The 23,147-nt window shown below is 53.9% G+C and overlaps 2 protein-coding genes across 4 annotated transcripts in view; one reads left to right on the forward strand and one right to left on the reverse strand.

The window, feature by feature from the left end:
* Window positions 1–23: 23 nt before the first annotated feature.
* DAO (D-amino acid oxidase) lies at window positions 24–13,546 on the reverse strand. The gene is made up of 12 exons (XM_032984844.2): window positions 13,491–13,546; window positions 12,014–12,542; window positions 10,437–10,642; window positions 10,179–10,293; window positions 9,761–9,837; window positions 9,276–9,341; window positions 8,441–8,495; window positions 7,828–7,932; window positions 7,183–7,265; window positions 5,261–5,378; window positions 4,341–4,439; window positions 24–2,819 (listed from the first exon to the last, which is right to left on the reverse strand). Exons 3-12 carry the CDS (start codon window positions 10,628–10,630, stop codon window positions 2,688–2,690), a joined length of 1,044 nt encoding a protein of 347 aa, XP_032840735.1. The 5' UTR covers window positions 10,631–10,642; window positions 12,014–12,542; window positions 13,491–13,546; the 3' UTR covers window positions 24–2,687.
* Window positions 13,547–13,805: 259 nt separating this feature from the next.
* The window catches only part of SSH1 (slingshot protein phosphatase 1), a 41,608-nt gene continuing 32,266 nt past the window's right edge, over window positions 13,806–23,147 (forward strand). For all 3 annotated transcript variants that reach the window (XM_032984839.2, XM_032984843.2, XM_032984842.2), the window contains exons 1-2: window positions 13,806–13,973; window positions 18,922–18,962. In XM_032984839.2, coding sequence (XP_032840730.2) covers window positions 13,908–13,973; window positions 18,922–18,962 — 107 coding nt within the window. In that variant the 5' untranslated portion in view covers window positions 13,806–13,907. The remainder of the gene's footprint in view (window positions 13,974–18,921; window positions 18,963–23,147) is intronic.

The raw sequence follows: 23,147 nt of genomic DNA on the forward strand, positions 1-23,147 counted from the left end.
AAGAGAAAGCATCATGCACGAGATATTTGAATATTACCTTTATTGTGCACACATATTAAATTGTGGCCTTTTAGAAAAAAAGCAAAATTAGACTGCAAATAAAATCACACATAATTTCTTTCTGTTTTCATGACAGATCACAGTACAGCTGCGCCTGCAGGCTCTCAGGTCAGAAGAATCAACTGCGCATTGCAAGCCACACAATGGTTTGCTACACCCCTGCTAATCCAGTGTAGCTCTTCTGAAATCAGGTAAATGCTTTTGGATTGACAGCACTGCCAATGGGAGAATATGGTCCTTACTATCTCACACTTGGAATAAGCAAAATTGAGCGGATGTTATTTCACTGAACGGCTTCTGCTGAGGTGGTATCACAGAGCATTAGGTTTAGCATTAATCAGTGGTAAATTTTCTCCAGGCATTGTTTTCTTTTTTCTATCCTTTTCATGATTATACGCCCTTTGAACATTGCTGTGATATATATGGTGAGCTGCCAGAAAAAGTCAGAAAACCTTTTGACAGACAGACTGGGCATGACAGGGGCTCCTAATTTCCCTACGTCTACCTTTGTTTTTGAAGCTGCTGCCTGCTGAGGACGGACACAGGTCTGCCCAAACCTGGGCCATGAGGCCAGAGCAGCTGACACCATCTCCCATCACCTCCGCTGCGGTGGCAGCCGGCCTGAGCGATCGTGTCCTGCAGATGAGTGACAACCAGCAAGCAGGGGCAGCCCCAGCTATCACAGGGTGGTTTGTACTTCTCACAGATGTGAGCAGCACCCGTGTTAGGCCAAAATCGCAGCCCCAGGAACTTCAGCACCTGCTCTCGTTGGTACCTTCAACACCAAGTTGTTGCCTTGGACTCGAGTGCCACAGGCATGAGAATTCCCACGCAACGTCCCTTTGCCAGCGCTGCAGGTGTCATAGCAGAGGCAACACAACCCTCCCGCACCTTAACAGGAGGAAGAGAGGAAGGGAAGGGGACAGGGCAGCAGCCGCTGAGAAATTCTGGCCCTTAGGGTGAGAGTAGCTATTGCTGCTTTTGTAAAAGGGCAGACAATTAGCAGAAGTGCTCAGCAAAGCTCGCCAGAACTTTCTGACTGCTCGGGGGGTGTGAGCTGGAGGAGTACACAGCGGTCGCACAGTGTCCAGTGGAAAATGAGGTCACTGGAAGGTCTCCCAGGGCCACGGCTGTGCTGGCGCAGCGACCTCCAAAGCACTGCTGAAAAGGAGACCAGCCTCAAATGCGCTCACAAGGCAGCAGATCTCGTGTGCACGGACCATCTCCAGCAGCACCAAGTGCACATCGCTTCCTACAAAGCCTTCACAAGTTTCTCTTTTCCTCGGTGACATTGAAGCAGGGTGTCAGGAGCCAGGTCCTTCGATAGGGAGCAACTCTGAGGCCAGGCTATGGCCAGGAAACGTGCACTTTTCATGACACTGTTTTAAAATCCAGGTGCCCAGGAGGTAAAACGAGCCCAGCTACACTGCAGCATTCTCTCATTCACGAGATGCAGCTGCCTGGTACATCACAAACCAGGTTGATGAACTATTCCTGGCACATGGAGTCAGAGGGAGAAAGAAGCTGCATCACAGATGAGTAAGAAACCGTTGGCTTATCTGCGCAGGAGAGTGAGCCAGGCACTGTGTGCTGGGCCTGGGACAACCGCCAGCCTTCGGATTCGAGGCTAATGCTTCTTGAGCATTCACTACCTTGTCTGTGATGTTTTTTTAGAGCAGGGAAGACACACAGCGTGGAAAAATTGGCCAAACTGTGTTTTCAGAACAGTGCGTTGGGTCCCCAGCAGCGTCACTGAACACCCCCAAATAGTCACCCCCTCCTGGGAGTTGTCCCCAACTCCTTCTAGAGGCACAACCTTCCCCGCATCAGCTCCTCTCAGAGCTGCTGCTCCAGTCCTGTCTCACAGCTGGAGGAAATGAGAAGCTGAAAGGCCCGTGGGAGTTTTAGGGACGAGAACAGCTATTTTGCGTATGCTCTCTGCTATATATAGAGCCTGGCAAGTACACAGGGCTGGAACATGTTGCTTTTGTTGCTAAAAACATCATTTAGAAAGCCCATTTTAGGTAACCACTGCTGTCTATTGCTAGATACACTAACCAGGTGCTGTAGACCCGTGCTTTGTCCTGGCATCAGCGTAAGAAAAGCTTTTGTAACTGAAGCACGTGCTTTTAGAGCTGTTGTTACTTCCCTGGAAGCTTCAGAGCTTCTTCCTACTAAGGAGCTTTGGCCTCCTGGGAGAAGCTTGCAAATCTAATTTCATGCTGGGTGTCGGAGCAGTCCGTGAAGACCTCAGGTGGCACCAGCTCAGTTTCAGATCCTGTCCTATCATGCAGATGAACTGCAGGACTGTTCAGATTTCAGCTGAACCCTGCCTGCCCTTTGCAGACTGATCCCCGGGACAGAAGTTGCACTTTGCCACGGATAATTAGTCCATATTTTAAAGCACTTCCTTTAGGTAGGCTGTGCAAGGCTGAGCTGGAGGGAACTGGGCCATCTGGCAAATGGCAGCGACAGAACTGGCAGCAACCTGAAAACGAGACACTATGAACCAGTGCTGGAGCTGGCAGGAGGGTTGAATGGCCCATGTGTATCACTGTGTTATTCGCATCTTCCTGCTTTGATTTCTAAGCTACTGCTGTCACGATAATCCCGAGTGAGCAGGCAACTCACAAGCGGGGCTGCGGCGGCCTGGCCAGCTGCTTCTCCTGGAGGATGCTCCCAAAGAGCCTGGCTGCTGCCATGGCACAGCCCCAGTGGATGGTGATCCCAAACCCGCCGTGCCCATAGTTGTGTATCACCTGGGGGAGAAGAGAAAGGCTCAGTGCTGGGAAAGCTGCGCTGGAGCCCTCTGGGCTAAGGGCAGCACAGAGACACGACAGTGGCTGGGAATGTCCTTGGTGTCTTTAGAATGACCCTTCAATCTGGGAGCTCCCGGTGCTTGGCTCAGCAACCCGCTGCTCTTTCCCACCCTCCAAAAGCTGCTGGAGAGGCAGGAGAAACTCTACGTACATCCTCTGCACCCACTGCTCCAGCCACCCCGAAAAGCAGCAGCAGGGCTTGCGGCCCTGTTCCTCGGAGCACAACCCGTTACGTCCTACCTAGTGTTTGTTCCTGCCAAGGTAAATTATTTTACTCCAGCAGGAGCCTGACTCATCACTGGGATCGACAGCTACACCTCTCCTGTGCCAAGGCAGCGCAGATACGGTGTGCTGATAAAGGAACAGAGCGATCCACAAGTTAATTCAAATACAGCATCGCTGTGATCCGTGCTCTGGGCTGTGCCTAAATACACCGTTTTCTTTCCAAGACTCTCCAGCTGCAAATGGAATAGATTTTCATTACATTTAATTACATTTTGCAGTCGCCATCCCCTTTGGAGCTTTAATCTCTTCGGCCAAGCTGTACAGAGACATATGCATGCAACTGAATCAAGGATTCCCTCTGCAGGTCTGCTGCTGAGCGGTCAGGCGACAGCGCTAAGGAGTGACGTGGTCCTACATGAGAAGGTGCTGTGCTGAGGGTCCGAGAGCAGATGGCACACTGACACTCGTGCCATCCCCTTTCTCTTAAAAAATATATTAGCAGTGTAAGGCAATTTAAAGAGCCATTGGCGTGGTGAAGTTTCACACTAGACACCCAGATTTACCTGCATAGGGGCAGCTGAATTTTTCAGAGCCCCGCGGCATCTACAGCCCCACTGGTGTTCCTCTGTGCCTTCACCACGTTTCATTTTGTGCTACTGCTGAGCTTCGAACTGGAAGAAACCTCAAGAAATGCAAACTTGTGCACTGACAACCTGGTATCAGTGCTGGAGGCCCTGAGCATTTTATTAAAAACTGCATCTTGGGATTTATTAAACGGAGACATGGAGTTCTCCTGCACAAGGGCTGTACACTTAGGGGCTCCCAGCAAAAAAACACACTACTTTAAAAGCTGACACCAAAACATGGTTTGCACGTGCCTCGTGTGGTTCTGGGAGCAGCAGAGCCCATGCCAGAATTTTTTTCCTGTATGGGTTTTTTGGTGTCTATTAAGGACTAAGCTCCAGCTGCAGGTTTTCCTTTGGCAGGAGCACTCCCTGCCCACTCTCGCCACAAAATCCATCAAAATTGAGTATCTTCAACACTTCTCCCTGACACTGGGTCGGAACTGGCTCAAAGATTCACCCATTATTAGACGGGAGATGGAGTGAGGACCACGGGGCTGAAGAGCCCCAGCGTTAGCTGGATGTTGGCGCTGCACTGCCCAGGTCGCAGTGACCGATGCACAATTAGCACGGTGGTTAATGACACTCGGCAGCCGGGGGCTGTGCACGGTACCTCTGCCTGGAAGTGCCCGTGGCGGACGGTCTCCCGCTCCAAGCGAACCCGGGGCCGCGCCGGTCTCAAGCCGCTCCACTCCTCGATGATCTTTGCTTTCTGAAAGCAAAAGCCCATCAGCACCCGCACGGCACCTCTCCAAATTACAGCAGCCGAACGGCACAGCACCGAGCGATCCGTGAGATGGGGGCTCTCACAGTCAGCGGGGACGGAGGCTCCCCCGTCCCCGCCGCTGCACGGGCTCTGACCGGGCTGAACAATTTCAGGTCACAGCCCGCACATCGCCAGCCTGCAGCAGAGCCGGCGAGGCAAACCGCCGGGCCGAAGCCCCGCGCTGCCTCTCCCGCTAACCCAGGGTGCAATGGCAGCGTCAGGAGTGGGCGCAAACCCACCTCACCCCACGCCAGCCTGTCTCTAATGCAAGGTGCGTGGAAAGGCAGTGGGGACACACACACCATGACCAAAGGGCTGAGACCTCCCAAAGCTTTTGTTCTGATTTTTTTACCAGCTACATGAGTAATTACTTTTTCTTACAAACCTTGTCTCAAAAGTAATGCCAGTCCCAGACCCCGACTGTTGATCAGCCCGAGTACAGAGCCCGAGATGTGCATGATGAACACAGCCAGACACGCACAAACACCGATCCATGCCACCCCCCTGGGATTTACCCTCTCACCGGGCGCTACGTGCTGCTGTGGGGTGCACGCAAAAGCCTGGGGTTACTCCGGGCACACACTTCACCCATCACTGGCATGGTTTTTGGCACGGCAGCTGATGCTGCATAAGCAACGGCCGCTTTGCAGAAACCCCTCCGGCTCTCCCGGCCTGCTGAAGGCAGGCACCGCGTGTTACTCGTATCAAAACTCAGATTTTGTGATTTGTCCTCAGCTGCGGGCGGGCGCTGGGTTGGGGTCACCCACCTGCAGAGCAGGGAGCAGCCTGCAGCAGGACTCCCAGATGGTTTTGTGATCCTGGGCGCTGTTTTCTTCGTTCCAGTTGCCGTGTTGATTGATCCCTCCCAAGACTGTGAGTTCACTCCTGCACCAAAAGCCAGAGGAGATTAATGGTGGTGAGCGTCCCCAGCCACCCCTTGCCGGGCCATCGCGCGGAGGGACTCAGCGTGTGTGTCGTGTGTGGATCCCGCTATCCCCTGAGCCTGCAACATATTCCTGCTGGAGAAATGCTCACGCCAAACAGGCGAGAGAGCGGTGCCTACGTGTCTGCTCAGGAGCAAGTCATTAAATATTATCAGCACCCAAAAGCCCCTTGCCTGGGCAAATCAAAAAGCTAATTTAATCTTCTATCAAACAGGTCTGCTCCTGCCTGGCTGGGGAAGAGAGTGGGAAGAAATGGGATACCTCCAGCGGGGAACACGAAGAAACAGATTGCTGCTCCAAAACTCCTGTGGATCCCAGAGGACAAGAGACAGGTTAAGGCTGGGGGGAGCTGGGGGTGTCTGTACCTGCTGGGCCCTTCTAAAACCTTGCTCGAGCCCTGGGAAGCACAAAGACAAAAAGGCTGAATGCCAGGGAATGCAGAGGGGGAACCCCAGGGCTGAGTTTCCAGCGTGGAAGAGGTGTCCTCCGTGCGTGAGTGCTGGACCTGGCTGCTTCCTCTGGGAGCCAGCCTGGTGCCCAGCTACGACAGCTCAGGCTAAAATAAACACGGAGAGAGGAGGAATTCATATGGAGCTGGGACTGTGATCAGAAATCGCTGGGAATACTTTGCTTGGGGGCTGTAAGCACTCAAAGTTCCTATTTAAATAATGGCTTATTGCCTAATCCTGAAATATCAGCACAATAGGAAGTGCCAGGAACGCAGCATTCGAGTTACAGCTTAAAAAACCTTCCTTCTCCCTAGCCAAAGCGGGGTAGATGGCTGCTCTCCGGAGGAAACAGAGGCGGGATGAACAGCAGACGTGTGTTTATTTATCCTGCAATTTAGCTCCCTGGGTACATGCACGTGCTCCATCTCAAATAGATCCCAACTCCCCTAAGAAAGCTGCTGGTGGGAAGCAGGTGGGAAATGCAGGATCAGTGCCGGAAACCGGGCTCTGCCTGGGCACAGCCTCTGCTGCTTGCTGAGCCCTGAGATGGTGCTTTTGGGGCCAGGATCTTGTTTCAGCCCTTCTCACCCCTATGGGGACACAGAATTAAGGTTTTCCTCTGAGATTCCTCCTCAGTTCCTACAGGGAGGTGGCAGGGAGCCCTGTGCGGGGGGGGGCTAAACTGAATGGGATGCCCTCAGGAGATATCTCACCAATAGCCGCAGGCACAGCTCAGGGTGACAGTGAGGGGAAGGCTGAGCTTTTTAGGCTTTTATTAAAGTAAAAAGGATTCCCACCACAGGTTTTAATGGGAGGATGAATCAGAAGTGCCTTTCCCCACAATGAGCTGCCGTGACGGCAGTTTTGTCAACACTAGTGATAAAAGACATGGGTACAAATGTGAAAACAAACGATCTGCCCCCAAAATATTTGTCCCACTGTCAGTGTTTGGCTCTTTTGAGGGCCTGGCCAGGATTGGTGTTTTGCTTTGGCGGGATTTGCTCCTTGGAAAAGAACAGGACCGGGGATGTTGAAGCCCCGTGGTGCTGTCTGATCCAAGAGCCCAGGACCAGCCAGGACCCCCCTCACTTCCGAGTGCCGAGGTGGGGTCTGCGCAGGGAGCTTGTGCTTGCTGTGCTGCCCATGGGAGCTCCCTCACTTCGCCTGCCTGTGTCCTTCTGCTCTCCTCCCACGCAACAAATAAACCAGGTATGAGCCCAGGCCTGGGCTGCTGCAGGGCAGACGTCAGCAGGGAGCTGAGCATTGCCAACGCCAGCCTCGCCCGCTGCCACCTACCCCGGTATGACGTACGGCGAGTTGTAGATACCAGATTTGATGTTGTGAGTGATGACGAAATGCTTCACCCACGGGGCCAGGACCTGGGAGACAAAGGGGAAGAGGGTCAGAGAGAGCCACAGAGCAGGGTCCCTGGCTCGGGGAGGCTGCAGGAGGGATGTGGGCAGCTCAGCGAACGTGGACGTGGTGCTCTGCCCTCTGCTCAGGCCCCGGGTATGCCACGGCGCTGGCTTCCCTGCACTGCCGCTGTGGGAAGACAGGGAGGTGGGAGGGCAGGTGGGCAAACAGAGAAGCCTCCTACCCAGTGTGTCTGTGTTTCCCCAGATAATCATCTCCTGAGGATTTTATGTCTTTTTATTATTAGCATTATGCCTCTGGTCTCCCCCCACCTTCACCCAACCAAGAAACGAGCTGGAGGCTCAGGGCATCCCCACGGCTGAAGTAGGAATGGGATCCAGGTTTTCTGCTCTGGCCCTCACACCTTGAGGGTTTTACACAACCATTGTTTGCTGGGAATCAGGACCCGATCCCAGTGTGGGTCCAGCCTACAAGCCCACAATTTTCCCCAGAGGGGAAATCTAAGGTGGCTAATGAACAGCTCCTCTGGAAAAAAGAGAGGGGACACAAGGCCTGCACCCACCTCACCTTTATGACCTGTCCACGGCCAGGCTGTAGCTCTGGGTCAGGCTGCAGCTCCCCTGCACGCACCCCAGTGCAGTTTATTACAACATCCACGCCCTGGGCAGCGATCTAATGAGAGACAGATGCGGCGCGGTGAGCAGCGCGCACACAGCGATGCTTCCGAGGCCGCTCCCCATGGAGGACACGAGATTCCTGCATCAAAGCCAAGCCAAGTGCTCGGTCCAACACTCCTGTAATGAATAAACCATAAGGGCAGGATCCAGGGCACAGCTTCCCCGGCACGGCTCCCGCAGGGACCCTGTGTGTGCCGGCAAGGAGAATGTTTGCAGTTTAAGGGAAAGCTGTACTGCCGATGCTTGGCTGCATCTTCACTCGGCGCCAGCCAAACGCGCTACCCTGTCCCATCTCAGCCATCTCTTGAAGCACAAGAGCCTTTATCTTTCCTGGTAGAATTTGTTTCCTAGATCTTGGTGTAGTTTTGCTGTTGTTCCCTGGCCTATTGCTCATGGCAAGGGACATCCTGGAGCAGCACGTGCCGGCTGGATGCTGCTTCTCCACGCCAGGACGGGGCCATGCCCGCTGCCCCGCTCTGCCCCGCCGCGACATCGCCACTCACCTCCTGGAAAGATTCAACTTTCTTATGGAAAAACTTCACTCCTCTCTGCGTTAACCTGGGAAGAATGAGTCCATTTGTTACCAGCAAATTGAAAGCAAATGTACCATTCAAACTAGCGCCTGTAATTAATACCCAGAGTAGGTACGGCTTGTTGCTCCTTGTAATAAACTGCCATGGTCTTCTCGGTGGTTCCTAACAGTCTCCAGCTGTTAGCTTGTTTCCCTAATGACCCAGATCTACGGCAGATGATCGGTCCTGCTGAGCCCTGGACCAGAGCCCAGGCTTGCTGCTTGGGATAGGGCACCCACTCCACATTAGAAATAACAAGAACAAACAAATGCAGCGCTACATGTCCCATGACTTTCATTTTTGTCACACAAAAATACACTCCTGGGCTAACTATTAAAGTGGAGAGTCTGTCACCCCACCAAGGCAATGAGCTGGAATTCCAGACTCTTTTTCCTGCCTCCCCTCTCCCTCGGCTCATCCCGCCGTGCCCGTGCTCCTGCGCTGCTGTGGGGTGCAGGGTGGGGGGTTGCTGAGAGCAGACAAGGGTGCTGGGGTCCCCTGTGGGTGCTGTCACGTGGAAGCCACCAGCACCAGCATTTTCAAGCTGAGCAGGTCAGAAGAGCAGCAGGACACGGGATGGCCGCCTAAAACCAGCACCGCCTAAACTCAGCCACCAACTTGACCTAAGAGGAGGATCCAGGGCAACACCTGAGGTGCAGGATGAAAATCCACAGCTGCTTGCCATGGCCAGAGAAATCGGGGGGAGCAGCAGCCCTCCCGCAGCGGCACGGCCCCGGCCCCAGTGCCGCGGCGGCTCCGCACTCACCTGTGGGTGAGCCACGGCAGGTAGCTCCGGCCCTCCAGCATCAGCGCCGTGTTGAACCAGCCGTAGCTGAAACCGGGCGAGGAGAGGAAGCCGTCAGGACCCGCAGCAGCTTTACACACCGAGCCTCCTGCCCCGGCGCTCCCGAGAGCCGCTGCAGACCCCAATTCCCCTTTGCACAACAAGGGCGTGAATTTTTTCCCTCTGTTCACAGCATTAAACGCCTTCTGCTGATTTCCTTCCCTCCAGTTTGACAATATCTGGTGAAGTGAGAGAGGGGCTGGAATGGTTTACATGCTGGGCTGCTGCTTTTTTGGTTTGTTTGAGGTGTTTCCTACTTATTTTAAGGGAAGCAGCTGTAATGAAGCAAGGCCACTTCTGCGCCTGCAGTTTCTCGTCCTCGCTGCCCCTCACCAGGGAGGTGCCGGGGACCATCCTGCCATACCAAAACCCATCAGCGACCCTCTGGAAAACAGACTGAAAAATACCTGTAACCGGGGAAGAGTTCAAGCTCTTTTGGTGTCAAGTTCCTGAATCCCAGGACAATGTTCTTCCAAGATGGGTCCTGCAGTAGGGAGAAAGGGCCAAGCTGATTAATGAACCTGAATCACCATGCCATCGTGGGACAGAAGTGTTGGGGGGGACACAGCCCACCCCAAAGGAGCGCGGGTGGGCGGGCAGCTGCGGCACCCCACGGTCAGCTCGGCTCTCAGAGGGCTCAGCTCTTACCAATATTGCATCAGGGGCGCAGAAAACACTGTGTCCCAGGGCAAACTGTCACAAGACAAACTTGGAAGGATTCGGAAGCATTCAGAGCATCGTCTGGGAAAAAGTACAACCCTGCCCGCCCCCGGGCAGCCTCTGAGCTGGAGCCCTTCCCAGCCCTGGCTGTGGCTTGCTCCTTACCGGCACCGGCTGCGTAAACAGGTTGTAGCCAGAGATTAGGAAAAGTCCCATTTCCTTCGCTGCAGGTGAGCCCAGGTGCCTGAGGAGGTAGTCAAACGTCTCTTTATTCCAGAGCCTGTGATGAAAACAGGAGAGTGGTGGCTGTGCCAGCCCTGTGGAGCTGTGTCCCGGGGCAGCTCAGCCCCTCATGCACTGATGGGCACAGCCCCAGGGGGACACAGCACCAGCCTCTTCCTCCTCCTCCTCCTCCTCACTCACGTCTCCTGCAGGTTGCCGTGGTCGCTCAGGTAGGGCTGCCACAAGCCGGCCGCTCCGTCGCTGGTGGTGTGGGGCGTGTAGCGGTCCGCGTAGATCTCCATCTCCAGGGCAGGCACCAGGCCGTGGTACTGCTCGTGGATGCACAGGGCGGTGGAGAGGCCGATCACCCCGGCCCCGATGACGGCCACTCGCATGGCTCCGGCTCTCTGCAGCGGGTGAAAATGCTTGAGATGCAGCGCCGGGGCGGGGAGCTGCTTGGACAAACCAGGGCTTCCCTGGAGGGGAGGGCATCAGCTCCTGCAGAACCTGACCTGGCCTCGGCTCTGGTGCTGGAGCAGAGCTGGGCTGCGAGGAAAGGGCTGAGCTGCTCTTGGTACATTTGTGTGTGTTTCTTGTCAAGCCTCCCAGGCCCTTTTCAACACCTGCCTGCGCTGAACAGGCGCTGAAATCACGGCTGGAGGGGGTACAGTTTGCCATGGCAGCGGGGGAATGTACCTCCGTTGCTCGCAGTGGCATCGCTGGCTCTGCCCTTGGGCACGCCGTAGCTGCTGGCGAGCAGAAAAGCTGCAGCTCAGCTGCCCACGGCCATGCTCCTCTGCCCGGCAGAAAAAAGCCGCGGTCGCTCCGTGCCCTGCGGCAGCGCGGGACGGAGCGGCACAGCCATCAGCATCCTCCCCTCCCCGCCACCAGCTGAGGGTGAGCGGCCGGGGAGACGCGGGAGCACCCACCCACTCACCCCATCTCCCACGGGACGACGTGAGCCCTCCATGCGTGGTGACCCAGCCCCGCTCCAGGGTGCTCCTAATTCTCCCCAGCCCCTGGCACAGGCTGGAGAGAAAAGAGGTGGGCATGGAGAAAAGAAATGGGAAACAGCGGGTGTTTTCCAGGGAGCAATGCCAGGTGTGGTAAATGCAAGGATGGCTCCTCACGCCGCTGTTGCCCTCGGGGTTGCTGTTACGTGAGGACAGCTGTGCCACCACCCCAAATCCTTCCCGGCACTGGCTGGAAGAATCTCTGCTTGTGAATGCCAGCTGCAAAGAGGGTCTGCAGCCCGCCTCAGTCCCCTGACTCTTCCCTCTTGATGGATCTTTCCTGCCCTGCAGCCTAGAAAAAGCCCTGTGGTCACTAAGCAGAAAGAGCCAAGGACTGAGTCAAGGAAGGGCTGGGGGTACAATGGGGCAGCTCACCTCGGCCTGGATCACATCCCTGGATGAGTGTGTGTGTGGAGGGATGGGCACCAGCAGCACGTCACACCTGGTGCTGGGCGGCACGAGGAAATTCTAGCCCATAGTTTTATTTGGGCAAGGTGAAGCGCAGCATCTCTGCTGTGAAAGGCAGCCCGCAGCGGGACTGACATTTGCTGGGATGGAGGGATGAGTCATCCCGATGGCAGCGGAAGAGCTGCGCTGCTTCCCATCTGCTGTGGTTTTATAGCCCATGGCCAGTGAGAACCGGGGCTGCCTCCTCTACCTGCAGCCCCAGGGACTCATCCCGTGCTGCCCCTGCAGCCCCAGCCAAGGAGCTATCCGCCTCGCTGGTCAATTAATAACAGAAACACACGTTTTTCTTTGGCTTACCTGCAGCGTGCGTGGTCCTTGGGGGCAGCCGCTGCAGTTTTTGGAGACTTCGACGGAGCCACCTTCTCCGGGAGGCTTGTTTACAGCCCAGCAAACCGCCCGCAGTGCAAGGTCTAAGTGCCAAGGGCAGTGGGATCACAGCCCGCCCCTCGGCAATGGGGCCAAAGTCTTTGCTCCAGGCTCAGGGAGGTGGAGTCCCCCGCGCCGGCCCCCGTGTGCCGCTGGCAGCCGGCCCCTGAGTCGCTCCTCTGAAAAGAAAACGGGGTCACCGCGGTCCGTGGCCAAACGCCATCGCTGACACTTGTCACCACGGTGACTGCTGGCTGCCCCGACGGGTCCTGGTGGATGGGGCCATGGGGACGGGACTCCCCAGCCGCCACATTCCTGCGGGATCTGGGAAAATCCGATGCCTCAGTCCGCATTTTTGTGTGGCAAGAGAGAAATGGCATTGTGTCCCTCCCAACAGACCCCAGGAGCTGTGCCACCCGGCTTCCCCCTCTCAGGGGTCAGATGGCTTCATTTCTCATTCCTGAAAACGAGAAAAAACCTGAGAATGAGAACAAAATTGAGAAAGCTGCGTCTCCCTTCACAAAACCCACACCTTTGGGTTCTGGACTGAAAAGGTGCAGGTACCATTAGCAGCAGTGGAGGCAGCCCTGGAAGCACATGTGGTGTTTGGGCAGAGTTGCTACAATTAGGGATTTTTATAAAAGAGGTAATGAGGATCAAAGAAGTGGGAAGTCATCTCCTGCACAGTCTGGTTGCAGATATGTCTGGAGTCTGGATTTTACCAAAACTTTTATAAAAGAGGTAACAAGAATCAAAGAAGTGGGAAGTCATCTCCTGCACAGCCTGTTTGCAGATACATCTCCGGAGTCTCGGGCGCTGGGTTTCAGCAACGCAGAACGACCCACCACCGGCAACGGGAATTCAGTCCCACAAAAGGCAGAGGAAAGAAAGGCATGGGCAGGCGTACACCCGCCTGCGCAGAAGGATGCTTTGCCCCGGGGAAGTCACAGGGATGGTGTGGGAGAGTCGAGTCTGCAGGGTCGTAGGGCTTAAGCATCTGGAACCTGGAATGCTTTTGGGAGCGGAGCCCCACTCGCACACCTTTCTGACCCAGAGCGTCATTTCGGGGGCTGCCTCCCGCTGCCCAGCAGGACCAGCAGCACCAGTAAGCTCCCAACTCCAGCGTGGCCTGCTCCTGCCGAAGCCCCAGCTTGGGATACCCCTCTCTGGAGGCCGTGAAGGAGGAGGCCTGTCCCTGACGTGTGCTGGCCCACGGTTGCATCCTCCTGGGGATGAAGCCGGGAGAAACCCGCTGGGGCTGACGGCATCCAGCCCCTCGCACCCCAGGGTGCTTTGGCACAGCTCCCCTTTGCAGCCTGTCAGGGAGGAAGGGGGAGAGGCCGTCCCCCAACGGCCTGAATTACGAAGGGCTTTACACACAATCAGCAAAGCCTCTTACACTAATTACCCCATTACTCATCTGCCTCTTGCTTTTGTCACCGCTGGCCCCTCGCACTTTCATCGGACCGGTTTACGGCATGCTCCCGGCTGCTACGCCCTTCAGGCTTTTAGGGGTGACGCTCAGATCCCACCGACACCTTTTTTTTTTTGGGGGGGTGTGGGGGGGTAGTGCAGAGGGGACCGCACCCCCCGCCCCTCACACCCACACCGTGGGGCAGCGCCTGGGCCCCGCGGTGGGGGGGGTGACCCAGCGCCGGGACTCCCTCCCCGGTGCGGCCCGGCCGTGCCGGCGCGCCCCGGGGGAAGCACCGCCCCGGGGCCGCCCCTCGCTCCTCCCCGCGGCCGGCCGGGCTGCGCAGCCGCCGGGGCGGGGGAGGCGGCCGGCGCCCCGCAGCCGTTGCTGTGAGCGGGCCCCGCTGCCGCCATGGCGCTGGTCACGCTGCAGCGTTCGCCGACCCCCAGCGCCGCCTCCTCGGCCAGCACCAGCGAGGTGAGCCGGGCCGGGCCGGGCTGGGCTGAACCGGGCCGGCCCCGGCGGCGGGGGGACGGGGAGCGGGGCGGGACGCGGCCCCCTCAGCGCCTCGGCCGCGGCCATCACGGCCCAGAGCAGCCCCAGAGCGCGCCGCGGCCCCTCACGGCCTCGGGGCCCCCTCAGCCCCTCACACCCCCCGGCCATCACAGCCCCTTCTGATCCCCCTCAGCCTCTCTTGGTCCCCTTCAGCCCGTCACAGCCCGCCCGGCCATCCCATCCCCTCAGAGCCCCCCTCGGCCATCCCATCCCCTCCCGGTCCCTCTCAGCCCCTCACAGCCCACCCGGCCATCCCATCCCCTCAGAGGACTCCTCAGCCCCTCACACCCCCCGGCCATTCCATCGCCTCCTGGCCCCGCTCAGACCCTCACGGCCCCCCCCCAGCGATCCCAGCCTCTCCTGGTCCCCATCAATCCCGCAGAGCCCCTCTCAGTCCCTCCTGGTCCCCCTCAGCCCCTCGCAGCCCGCCCAGCCATCCCATCCCCTCCCCCTCACACCCCTAGGCCATCCCAGCCCTCCCCCCCCACCTCCCCCATCCCTCACAGCCCCCCCCCGGCCATCCCAGCCCCCCCTGATCCCCCTCAGCCCCTCACAGCCCCCCCCGGCCATCCCAGCCCCATCCCCTCACAGCCCCCCCCCCCCCCCCCCCCCCCCCCCCCCCCCGATGCCGCTCAGCCCACAGCCCCTGGATGCTGCCAGGCTGACCCAGGCCTCGGGCTGTCCTGCCATCTCCCCGCTTTGCCCCGCTGCGTGCTGGCCATCCCCTCCTCTCAGCCCTCTTTTCCCTGCTCCGTGGCTGTCCCCTACTCCAGCCTTCACCTGACATTAGCTTGGGCTAGCTAAACCCTAGGACAGCACGCTTTGCTCTTCTCTGCCAGGTAAATCCCTGGGCAGCATGTTGGGCTTGTCTTCACTGAGCAGCTGTGCTTGCTGGCCCCACGGCCCCCATACATTCTCCCTCGCTGACAACCCATGGCCACTGCCACCTCCTGCCCCAGGGACCCTCCGCTCTACCCCCGGGGTTACTCCATCCCTGTGCCTTTCCCCCAGCCTGCTGCAGCCTCTGCCCCGTGGGGAGCCCATGCCAGCCCTTCCCTGAGGCAGCTGTGGTCAGTTCCCACTGCCGGTGCAGCTCCTGTGCTGTGCTGCAGCCTGCGCCGTGCTGCTGCCTTCTCCTTCCCTCCCAGCTCTGCTGATCCAGGGCTGTCTACATGCAACTTAACCCACTGCCCCCGTAATGCTCCGCTCCGTACGTCCCTGTCCTGCCAGGACAGGCACCTCGTGTATCCTAACTCTGTTGCATGCCCCCTTTGCTCTGGTACCCCACAAACGCCTTCTCCTGCCTCTGCTGGGCCTTGGGCTTCTGTCTTCCCTCACCACAGCTCTCAGGTGCCATCCAAACACAGCTGCTCCCTCCAGTTTGCTTTTCTTCTCTGTGCATCCCTTTTTTTTTTTTTTCCTCCTAACCCATCTCTTTTGTGACCCTCAAAGAGACCCGGTGTTTCTCTTCATATTCTTCCTGTGCATCCCTCTCCCACTGCCTCCCCCCCCTCCTTTTTCTTTTGATGCTGCTGCCCTTGGCTCCGCTCTGTCCCTGTTTCCGCCAGGTAAACAATCCTGTTTGTCATCTGTCAGGTCCCTGTGACTCCCCTGATTAGCTGGTCCCAGTGGGGGAAGCAGGAGGGGGACAGTGCAAGGCTCTCAGGCTCTCCCTCACTGGAGGGGCCGTGGGGGTTCCCTTTGCAGGGCCCTTGCTGGAGACGTGACTCATCCCTTCCTTTTGCTGACTGTTTTGCTGTAGATCCATGTCGTGTGCTTTGGGCTCTTGAGGCTGCAGGGACCCGGTGTTTGGACTGTGCTGTGTTCACTGAGAAACTTGGAGACAGGACTTGTGCTTCTGCAGGGATTTTTCAGAAAGAATTTTGTTGGATTTAGACAGTCTTAAAAGAGACCTAGTGGCCCCCTGATCTACACAGATGTAAATGAGCTGCAACCCTGTTGCAGGCAGTGGAATTAGACTGGATTTAACTGGTGCAGGTGGGAGAGGAATCAAAGCAGGATGCCGCTCACCTTACCACGTACATCTGTGTTAGGCATTGCACTGGGTAGGAGCTTGGTGTTGGTTATTTTTTCAGTTGGGTGACCATAAAATTCTCCCTTTCCCTCTCAAAAATGTCCATGGCAGGGCACTTCTGCTGCCAGCATCCATGGCTCAGGTGTGCTTTGGTGGCTCCCAGAGGAAGACATCAGCTCCCATTCTGTTTGAATGGTCCTTTCTGGCATGAAATACCTTAAAACTATAAACCGTCCTTTTCCAAATTCAGTTCATTATTTTTACAAAGTTAATTTCAAAGAAAAATCCCATCAAAAAGTGGCAGCCTGCTCCCTGATCTTTTATGATCTTTCTCCCAAAGAAAATCAGGGCTCTTCAGGGCTTTTAGCCTATGTGAATAATTATTAGAAGTTTTGTTGTTTTGGTTTGGTTTGGTTTGTTTTTTTTTTTTTTCAATGGAAAATGATGACCGTATGTCTTTTCTAATTGGGAGTACGCTAATGCAGCCTCTCTCAACTCATGAGCCTGAAGGAATTTATAAAATGGATGCTGCTGCCTGAAAGAGGCTTGCTGCTGTGTTAACGTAGAGTGCCGTAAATTCTTAGGAGGAGAGAGTAGATCATACACACTTGCAAACTTGCACACACTTGTTAGCCCCGCTGCCATCTCCCTTCCACACCACCTCCCGCTCCATGCCGGGTCCTTCAGCCCGGCTGCGCTCTGCACAGTCCCTGGGGGGGGATGTGGATGTGGCTGGTGGAGGTTTGGCCCCGGTGCTGGTGTCTGTGCCATGGTGGGGTCCACGGCATCGTGCGCGTGGTGCACCCTAAAACCTGCTGGCTTGGAGGGGTGCTCTGACCAAAACAAGGCAGAAGCACTCAGCGTGACAGATAGCAACTTTGTGGTCTGCTGCGCTGAGTGCTTCTGCCTTGTTTTGGTTTTACTGCACCTTTTTAATGGAAAATACAGAGGGAATCGATTTTGAAAGCAAGTCAGCTTCTGCAGGAGATGAGCTCGCAGGAGATTCAGAGGCCGGCTCTGCTCCCCGGCCTCAGCTGACAGCATTCGTGACTTCACAGTCACATTCATTTAAAAAGAAAAAAAGTTTTTCTTCCCCCTGTTGCTATGTGAGAGACCCAAACAAACAGGAGGGTGATCTTACAAAGGCCAAAAACCTGCCAGACCTTCCCAGGGCTGGGGGGATCTGCTGGTGGGGGGTACTGGGGTTTGGGGTGTTTCCGGTGCTCTGCCTGCTGCCCCGGCCAGGCTGGCTCTGCGCTGCCGCTGCTCAGTGTAAACAGACTAAAAATAGTGATGGTATGTTTCTCACCATCAGCTGCAGTCATTTTGGATGGGCTTTGTGTATCTCTTTTCCTCCAAATGGCTATATTTCTAATATCCGGCCTGTGTGGTTGCATTTGGGGTTTCTTCCTGGCATTACTTAGTTCTTGCAGATTGTAAACAGAGCAGCTCCTGTGCGCTCTGGCCTCCTGAGTCTTAACTTTGGGGGGTGAGGAACAACCCAGATCCTACACACACACAAAACTTCAAACTTGAATGTTTTACATGAAACTATTTGCTTGGTTTTAACTTCTGCAAAACCACCTGGAAACAAGTAACCCTTACAGTGGCCCTTATTTGATGTGGGCTAAGCAATGTTGTAGTAAATAACAAAACGTTCCCTGAGTGTTAGCACTGATGGAGCACAATTTCTTAAAGGTTTGTGTCCCTCCAGCTTCATTAGGCGCCGGTGTCCGGTGTGATGCAGGGCAATCTGTAAGGTCCCTGCTTTGATTCTTGGGTCCGAACCATCTCCCCAGTGCAGCCTTGCCCTCTGAGGGGATGCTCTTGGCTCTTTTTCTTCTGTCTACTGCAGGACCAAAGAAGGAGAATTATCTTTGAGCTTTGTTTTTTTTTTTTTTTCTTTCAGTCAGCTCTGGATGCAATTAGCCCCAACTCTGTTTTTCTTTAATATGGAATTTTGTCCAGAAGCTAACAGAGAAGTTGAAGGAGGTGGCTGGAAAGCATGGCTACGTGAAAATGTTTCTCTCTGAAAGTAGGCTTAAGTCAGCTAGCACGCTTCTCTTTCAAGGAGAGTAAATAAAGTGTCAGGGCTGGTAATGTCATCTGGGTAACCAAATTTGCTTTCAGGGGGACTTTCCTCCAGTGTCGGGTGGAAAAAGCGGCGATTTTAATACCTGCCTGCCATCAAAGCAGTGTGTTTACCAGGAAGGCAGCAGACATAGGAGTTGTTGATGACTGGGCAACCGTGTGGGCATTGTCCTAGCCTTGGGACGTGTCTTCTGCCAGCATCCTGGTGTTGGTGGCCTCGCTGGCGAGGTGGCAGAGGTGCAGGTCAGTGCCAGGTTGGGGTTCAGGTGCTGCAGGCTGGGGCAGTCCCAGCTGGGCAGTTTTGGCTGCATCTGTTGGAGGGCACTTGCGCTGTCGCTCCGCGCCCTGTGTCACAGCATTCGTTTGTGCCCAGCTCTTCGTTAGCAGCCTTTGGCTGGGGACAGGTTCTGCCCTCACGTGTGCGCTCAGTGCGAGCGATGTGTGTGAGCTCTTGGTGACGTGGAGGTTGGCGATCTCCAAACTGATCTGCTCTCTAGGACCAGCTTGCGGGATTAGGACCTAATAGCTTTAACATCCCCTTGAGCCCCTTTGTCACCCGGCACTGGGTGCTGATGGCATATATGGCCAGGGAGTCTCATTTATCCCTGGCACCAGAAAGAAAAACCCTGTGGAAAACAACCTGTTACCGCAGGGATGGTTTTAAAAAGTGTGGGGATTTTTTTAAAGTTATAGTATGGAAACAACCAGCATGTAACTCTCTGTATCCTTTTTTTCTCCCCTCAGCTGGAGGTTGGCAGCGATGAAGAGCGTAAATTAAATGTGAGGTAAGCAGAGCTATTTGGCTCTAAACATCATTTTCATTGTTGTTAATTGTCTGCCATGTATCTGAGTCCTGATCCCACACAGGACTCTGGCCTTGAGCGTGTGTGCTTGCCTGGAGAGGATTGCATGGTCTGCAGAGAGCTAAACACTGGGGATGCTCTTTCCCTTATCAGTTTAGTTTTGAGACGAGCGTTTAATGAATTGAAAGCATAAAAGAGAGTTTGTGGTGTTTGTTTTTTTTTTTTTTTTTCCTGGTGGGAAGAAATTAGGAAATTGCTTGTCAGCTCTGGTGACAGCACTTAACTGTTACTGCAGCATCTCTGTCTCTGTTGCTGCTCTCTGAGGTTGGGGCTCTGGGTGGGGAAGGGGGTACACTCCTAGGGTGGGTAGGGGTGAGCTCTGCTCATTCCTGGGTATAAACCATCTGGAGTTTGACTCCTTTGATATTGGGGTTGTATAGAGCCACTTTCTTTGTACAAGGGGGAGGCGAGGGCTGAGGTACCTGCTGGAGAAGAGAAAGGCTTCTCTGGCTGACGTTGTGCAGAGATCAGAAGTATAATATGATAAAGCTGGTTTGGTGGGACCCTGGTCTAATGGGGCTCTGAGTAATTACATGGATAGTTCACTCTAAACCTGTTGCAGCCAGACCTTACCTTCTAACCTGTTAACCACAATCCAAGAGATAAAGGGCAAAAACACAGCAGTGGTTCAGCAGTCTTGGTCTCTTCTTGTTACTACTTCCTACTTTATTTATCCTGGTTTCAGGTAAAAGCAAAGCCACTCATGCTGCTGCTTGAAGTTCAGTCTTGTTTCTCTCCCGTTTTATGCTTTGAGGCCTACTGTTGCAGAGATGTAAAACTGACATACCGGTGGCAGTGGGTTTTCTGTCGCAGTCTGATGGACTGAGACTAGGACAAAGTGGAGTCAGGTTGAAGTCTGGTTAACCTTCTGGATTTGGGAGCAGCAAGTGGATGTTAGAGTATAGACCCATCATTACCCTGCAAGTAAAAGAGCAGAAAAACAAAGTTGCTCCTTTACAGATTGGGACAGTGTCAGGCCTTGCCCTTTCTGTGTCCTGGGGGGGATTTGTTGTGGCTGCAGGCTGTCTGGGAAGCCCAGCATTCCACGGCTATCCTGTTTGCAACCACATCGGTCAGAAGTGTTGTACGTTTGGTTGCTGTGTGGTCTCCTGCATTTAATGGCAGTCTGTAGTGTCATTCGTTAGCTTATTTTCTGGAGAATTCATTTTGTATCAGTTAAAGCAAAATTCAGGATTCCTGGTTCTGCTCCCGGCTTGGTTGTAGGCTTATTGTGCAATTCAGGGCTTAAGCAGGAGCCGGCTGAAGTCATGAATAGCAACATATCCTTAACTTGTGCTTTTTCCCATGTTGTATTAAATAGTAACACTTAACCAAGCAGTATGATAGTCTCTTCTTTTGTGTTTTTGGTTCTTGTGCTGAAAGAGGAAATACAACATTATCCCTCTTCATTACAAATGAACTTGATGACAATGTACAGATAAATCTCTGGGAGATCATTGGTTTTGTGGCTACCTTTGGTCTGTCTGGCCTTTTTGCAAGTCAGGCATGTGCATCCATCAATGACGAGAGCAACCGTGGGGGTGGATGTAGTGAGAGTGGGCTTAAAGGCTGATACTTTTCTACTGGCTGTTGAAAAATGCTGCAGCACTGACTTTAGATACTGAGATCCCAAGAGCTTCCTCTGTCCTTCCATCTCTTGGGGCTGCTCTTCCATGTACAATGCTCAGGATAAGAATCTGGTAATTAAATCACTAGATAGACCTCGAGAACAGGATGGCTCTTGTGTAGAGCTTTTGCTGTACTCAGGGGGAAACACTGCCACGGACTGAAGAAAACGTGTGGCCCTAGTGTAGACTCAGTGTAGGTGATAAATGAAGCTCCTCTCGCAGGGAGCTGGGTAGATCCTCTCCCCTTCCTGCCAGCAGCTGCTCCGGGTCAATTTGCTGAGACTTTAGCTGGTGCCCATGGGGTGGCAGAATTGTTCAACTTCATTGCGCTGCTTTCCCAACAATTGAGTTCAGGTCTCCTCTGAAAAAAACCCACAGGAACAGGTTTTGATGATATTTATGAATCTTTAAATCCTGATCTAGCCTTGGTGGAGACTTAGGTGACAGCCCTGCGTTGTCACACATGCCCTGAACACAGGGGTCAGCAGTCCAGAGCCCGACTGCAGACCTCAAAGATCCAAATGGTTAGAAAAAGAAAGGGTTGTTGGAAACAAGACCACATCTAGCTGCCAGCTCAAACTGCATTTCATCCATACAGGATGAATGTGCTATTCCACATTCATGACATATCTTATTTCTCTGCTTGCTGAACATATTATTTTAATTCATTTTAAAAAATTCCAGGATTTTCATTTGAGACTCTATAGTTGGATCTGGCTACATGAGCTATCTGATTTTTTTTTTTTCTTGGAGGAATGGGTCTGTGTCATGATTTTATAACTAGCCGCATGTCTTGCTGCTCTCTGGTCTAAGAGCAGCAGACCTTCCATAGGGTCTCTGTCATTCCAAAATGCTTTTCTTTCTGTTTTCTCCCTGAAACAGCTTCTACCCTAAAATAAACTGAGGGGACATGTTCTAGGTTCAGCTTTTCTTTCAAAGATATTGTCATCTGCATTTTCTTAGATATTAACGTTCTTTAAAGTCTTTCTTTTCTCTTGCTTTCCAAAAATTTTGCAGAAGCCTCGATAAGGTAATATTCACACTGTTTCCAGCAGACAGCCAGGAGTCCCATTTTGCATCCCAGAGGGTAAAGATTCATAGCAGAAGAGCATAGTCTCATATCTAACAGCCCAGTTGGGCTCGGTGCAGACAAGAGCTTGCACGTCTGATTCTCTGCATTATCTGTGTCTGTTGAAATCTCCCTTCCCAAATGCCGATCAGCCACGGGATGTTGTGGCTTGATCCCTTCTTTTCGCTAACGATGCAGTGTACCCACAGGACCTTGAGACATCTCACCCAAATCTTAATAAAACTGCTGGCATGGTTACATCAAGTCCGTGGGAGTATGCATGAGTTTAGAGTTAAGCACAGCACAGTTTTACAAGATCAGGGTCCACGGAGTTCAACACAAGCCTTTTGTGCACAGTGCCTGCCACCTTATCGCAGAGCCACATCGTGCTCTTTTAGCTCGGAGCAACATCAGAGAAGATGATATCAAGCGTGGGGGAGACTGAGAGCAGAGCTGAGCTCTTTTCATGCAGACTGCCCTGAGAGAATGGGGTATGTGCTATTTTTCTTACACTGCTTTTTGGTGCAACCTGATTGACTTTCATCGCTCACCGTTGGTTGGCTCTCTAGCACTAAGTCAAAGGAGACGTTTGACAAAGCCAGTCATGTTGTGAGTGTTGGCTGCTTCTCAGATGTGGTTGGCAAATGCAGCAAGATAATCACTGGTTTTAATTACAAACACAAGTAAGTTTGTTTAGCCAGTCATTCTATAATCTTTGCCGTTATTGGCTTTCCAATCACAATCTGAATGTGGTCAGAAACAGGGCTGGGTGAGTGTTTTGGGGCACCTTCTGCAGGGAGATGGAGGTTGAACTGCTGCAGAAGGGCCTGGCAGTCAGGGGTCTCCAGCCTCTGATCAAGCCTGAAGATTGTTATGGAAAGAACCGTTCTTGTTTGGCACCACTAAACCCAGTTTTAAGAGCTGACAAGAGCAGCTGTGGGAGGTAAAGGTTTTCAGGATTGGGCTTGTATATATTTTCAGAGTCTTTTAATGGCGTATGCTCCTCTGCTGCTTCTCTACATGCTGTGTGGCGTGGAGTGTGGAGACCCTGCATTCAGAGCACTGCCTGGAGTGTCCAGTGTCCTGCTGAACAGAGAAGTGGTAGAGGAAGAAGAGGAGACTGAGGAGTCTTCCTCTCTTTGCTGATGCCAACCTGTGTACCTCGCCAGTTTATTTAATATTCCCAAGCCCCTTTCTCCCATCTGCAGCCTGGCACATGGCTATTAGCTCATTTTCTGAAATGTTCAAAGTGTTAGATCGGCTCAATTTTATTTGGCATTAAAACCTTTCAGCTGTAGGAGTCATATGGCCTTTGAGCTCTGAGGAAACTACAGCTTTTTGTGATGGGTAAAAGGCACCACATCCCCCTTGCTTTCCACCTCACTTACTCGCCTTTGTGTTTTGCATGAT

Source organism: Tyto alba, unplaced genomic scaffold (genome assembly GCF_018691265.1).
Source record: "Tyto alba isolate M040663 unplaced genomic scaffold, T.alba_DEE_v4.0 Super-Scaffold_44, whole genome shotgun sequence".
Classification (NCBI taxonomy): domain Eukaryota; kingdom Metazoa; phylum Chordata; class Aves; order Strigiformes; family Tytonidae; genus Tyto; species Tyto alba.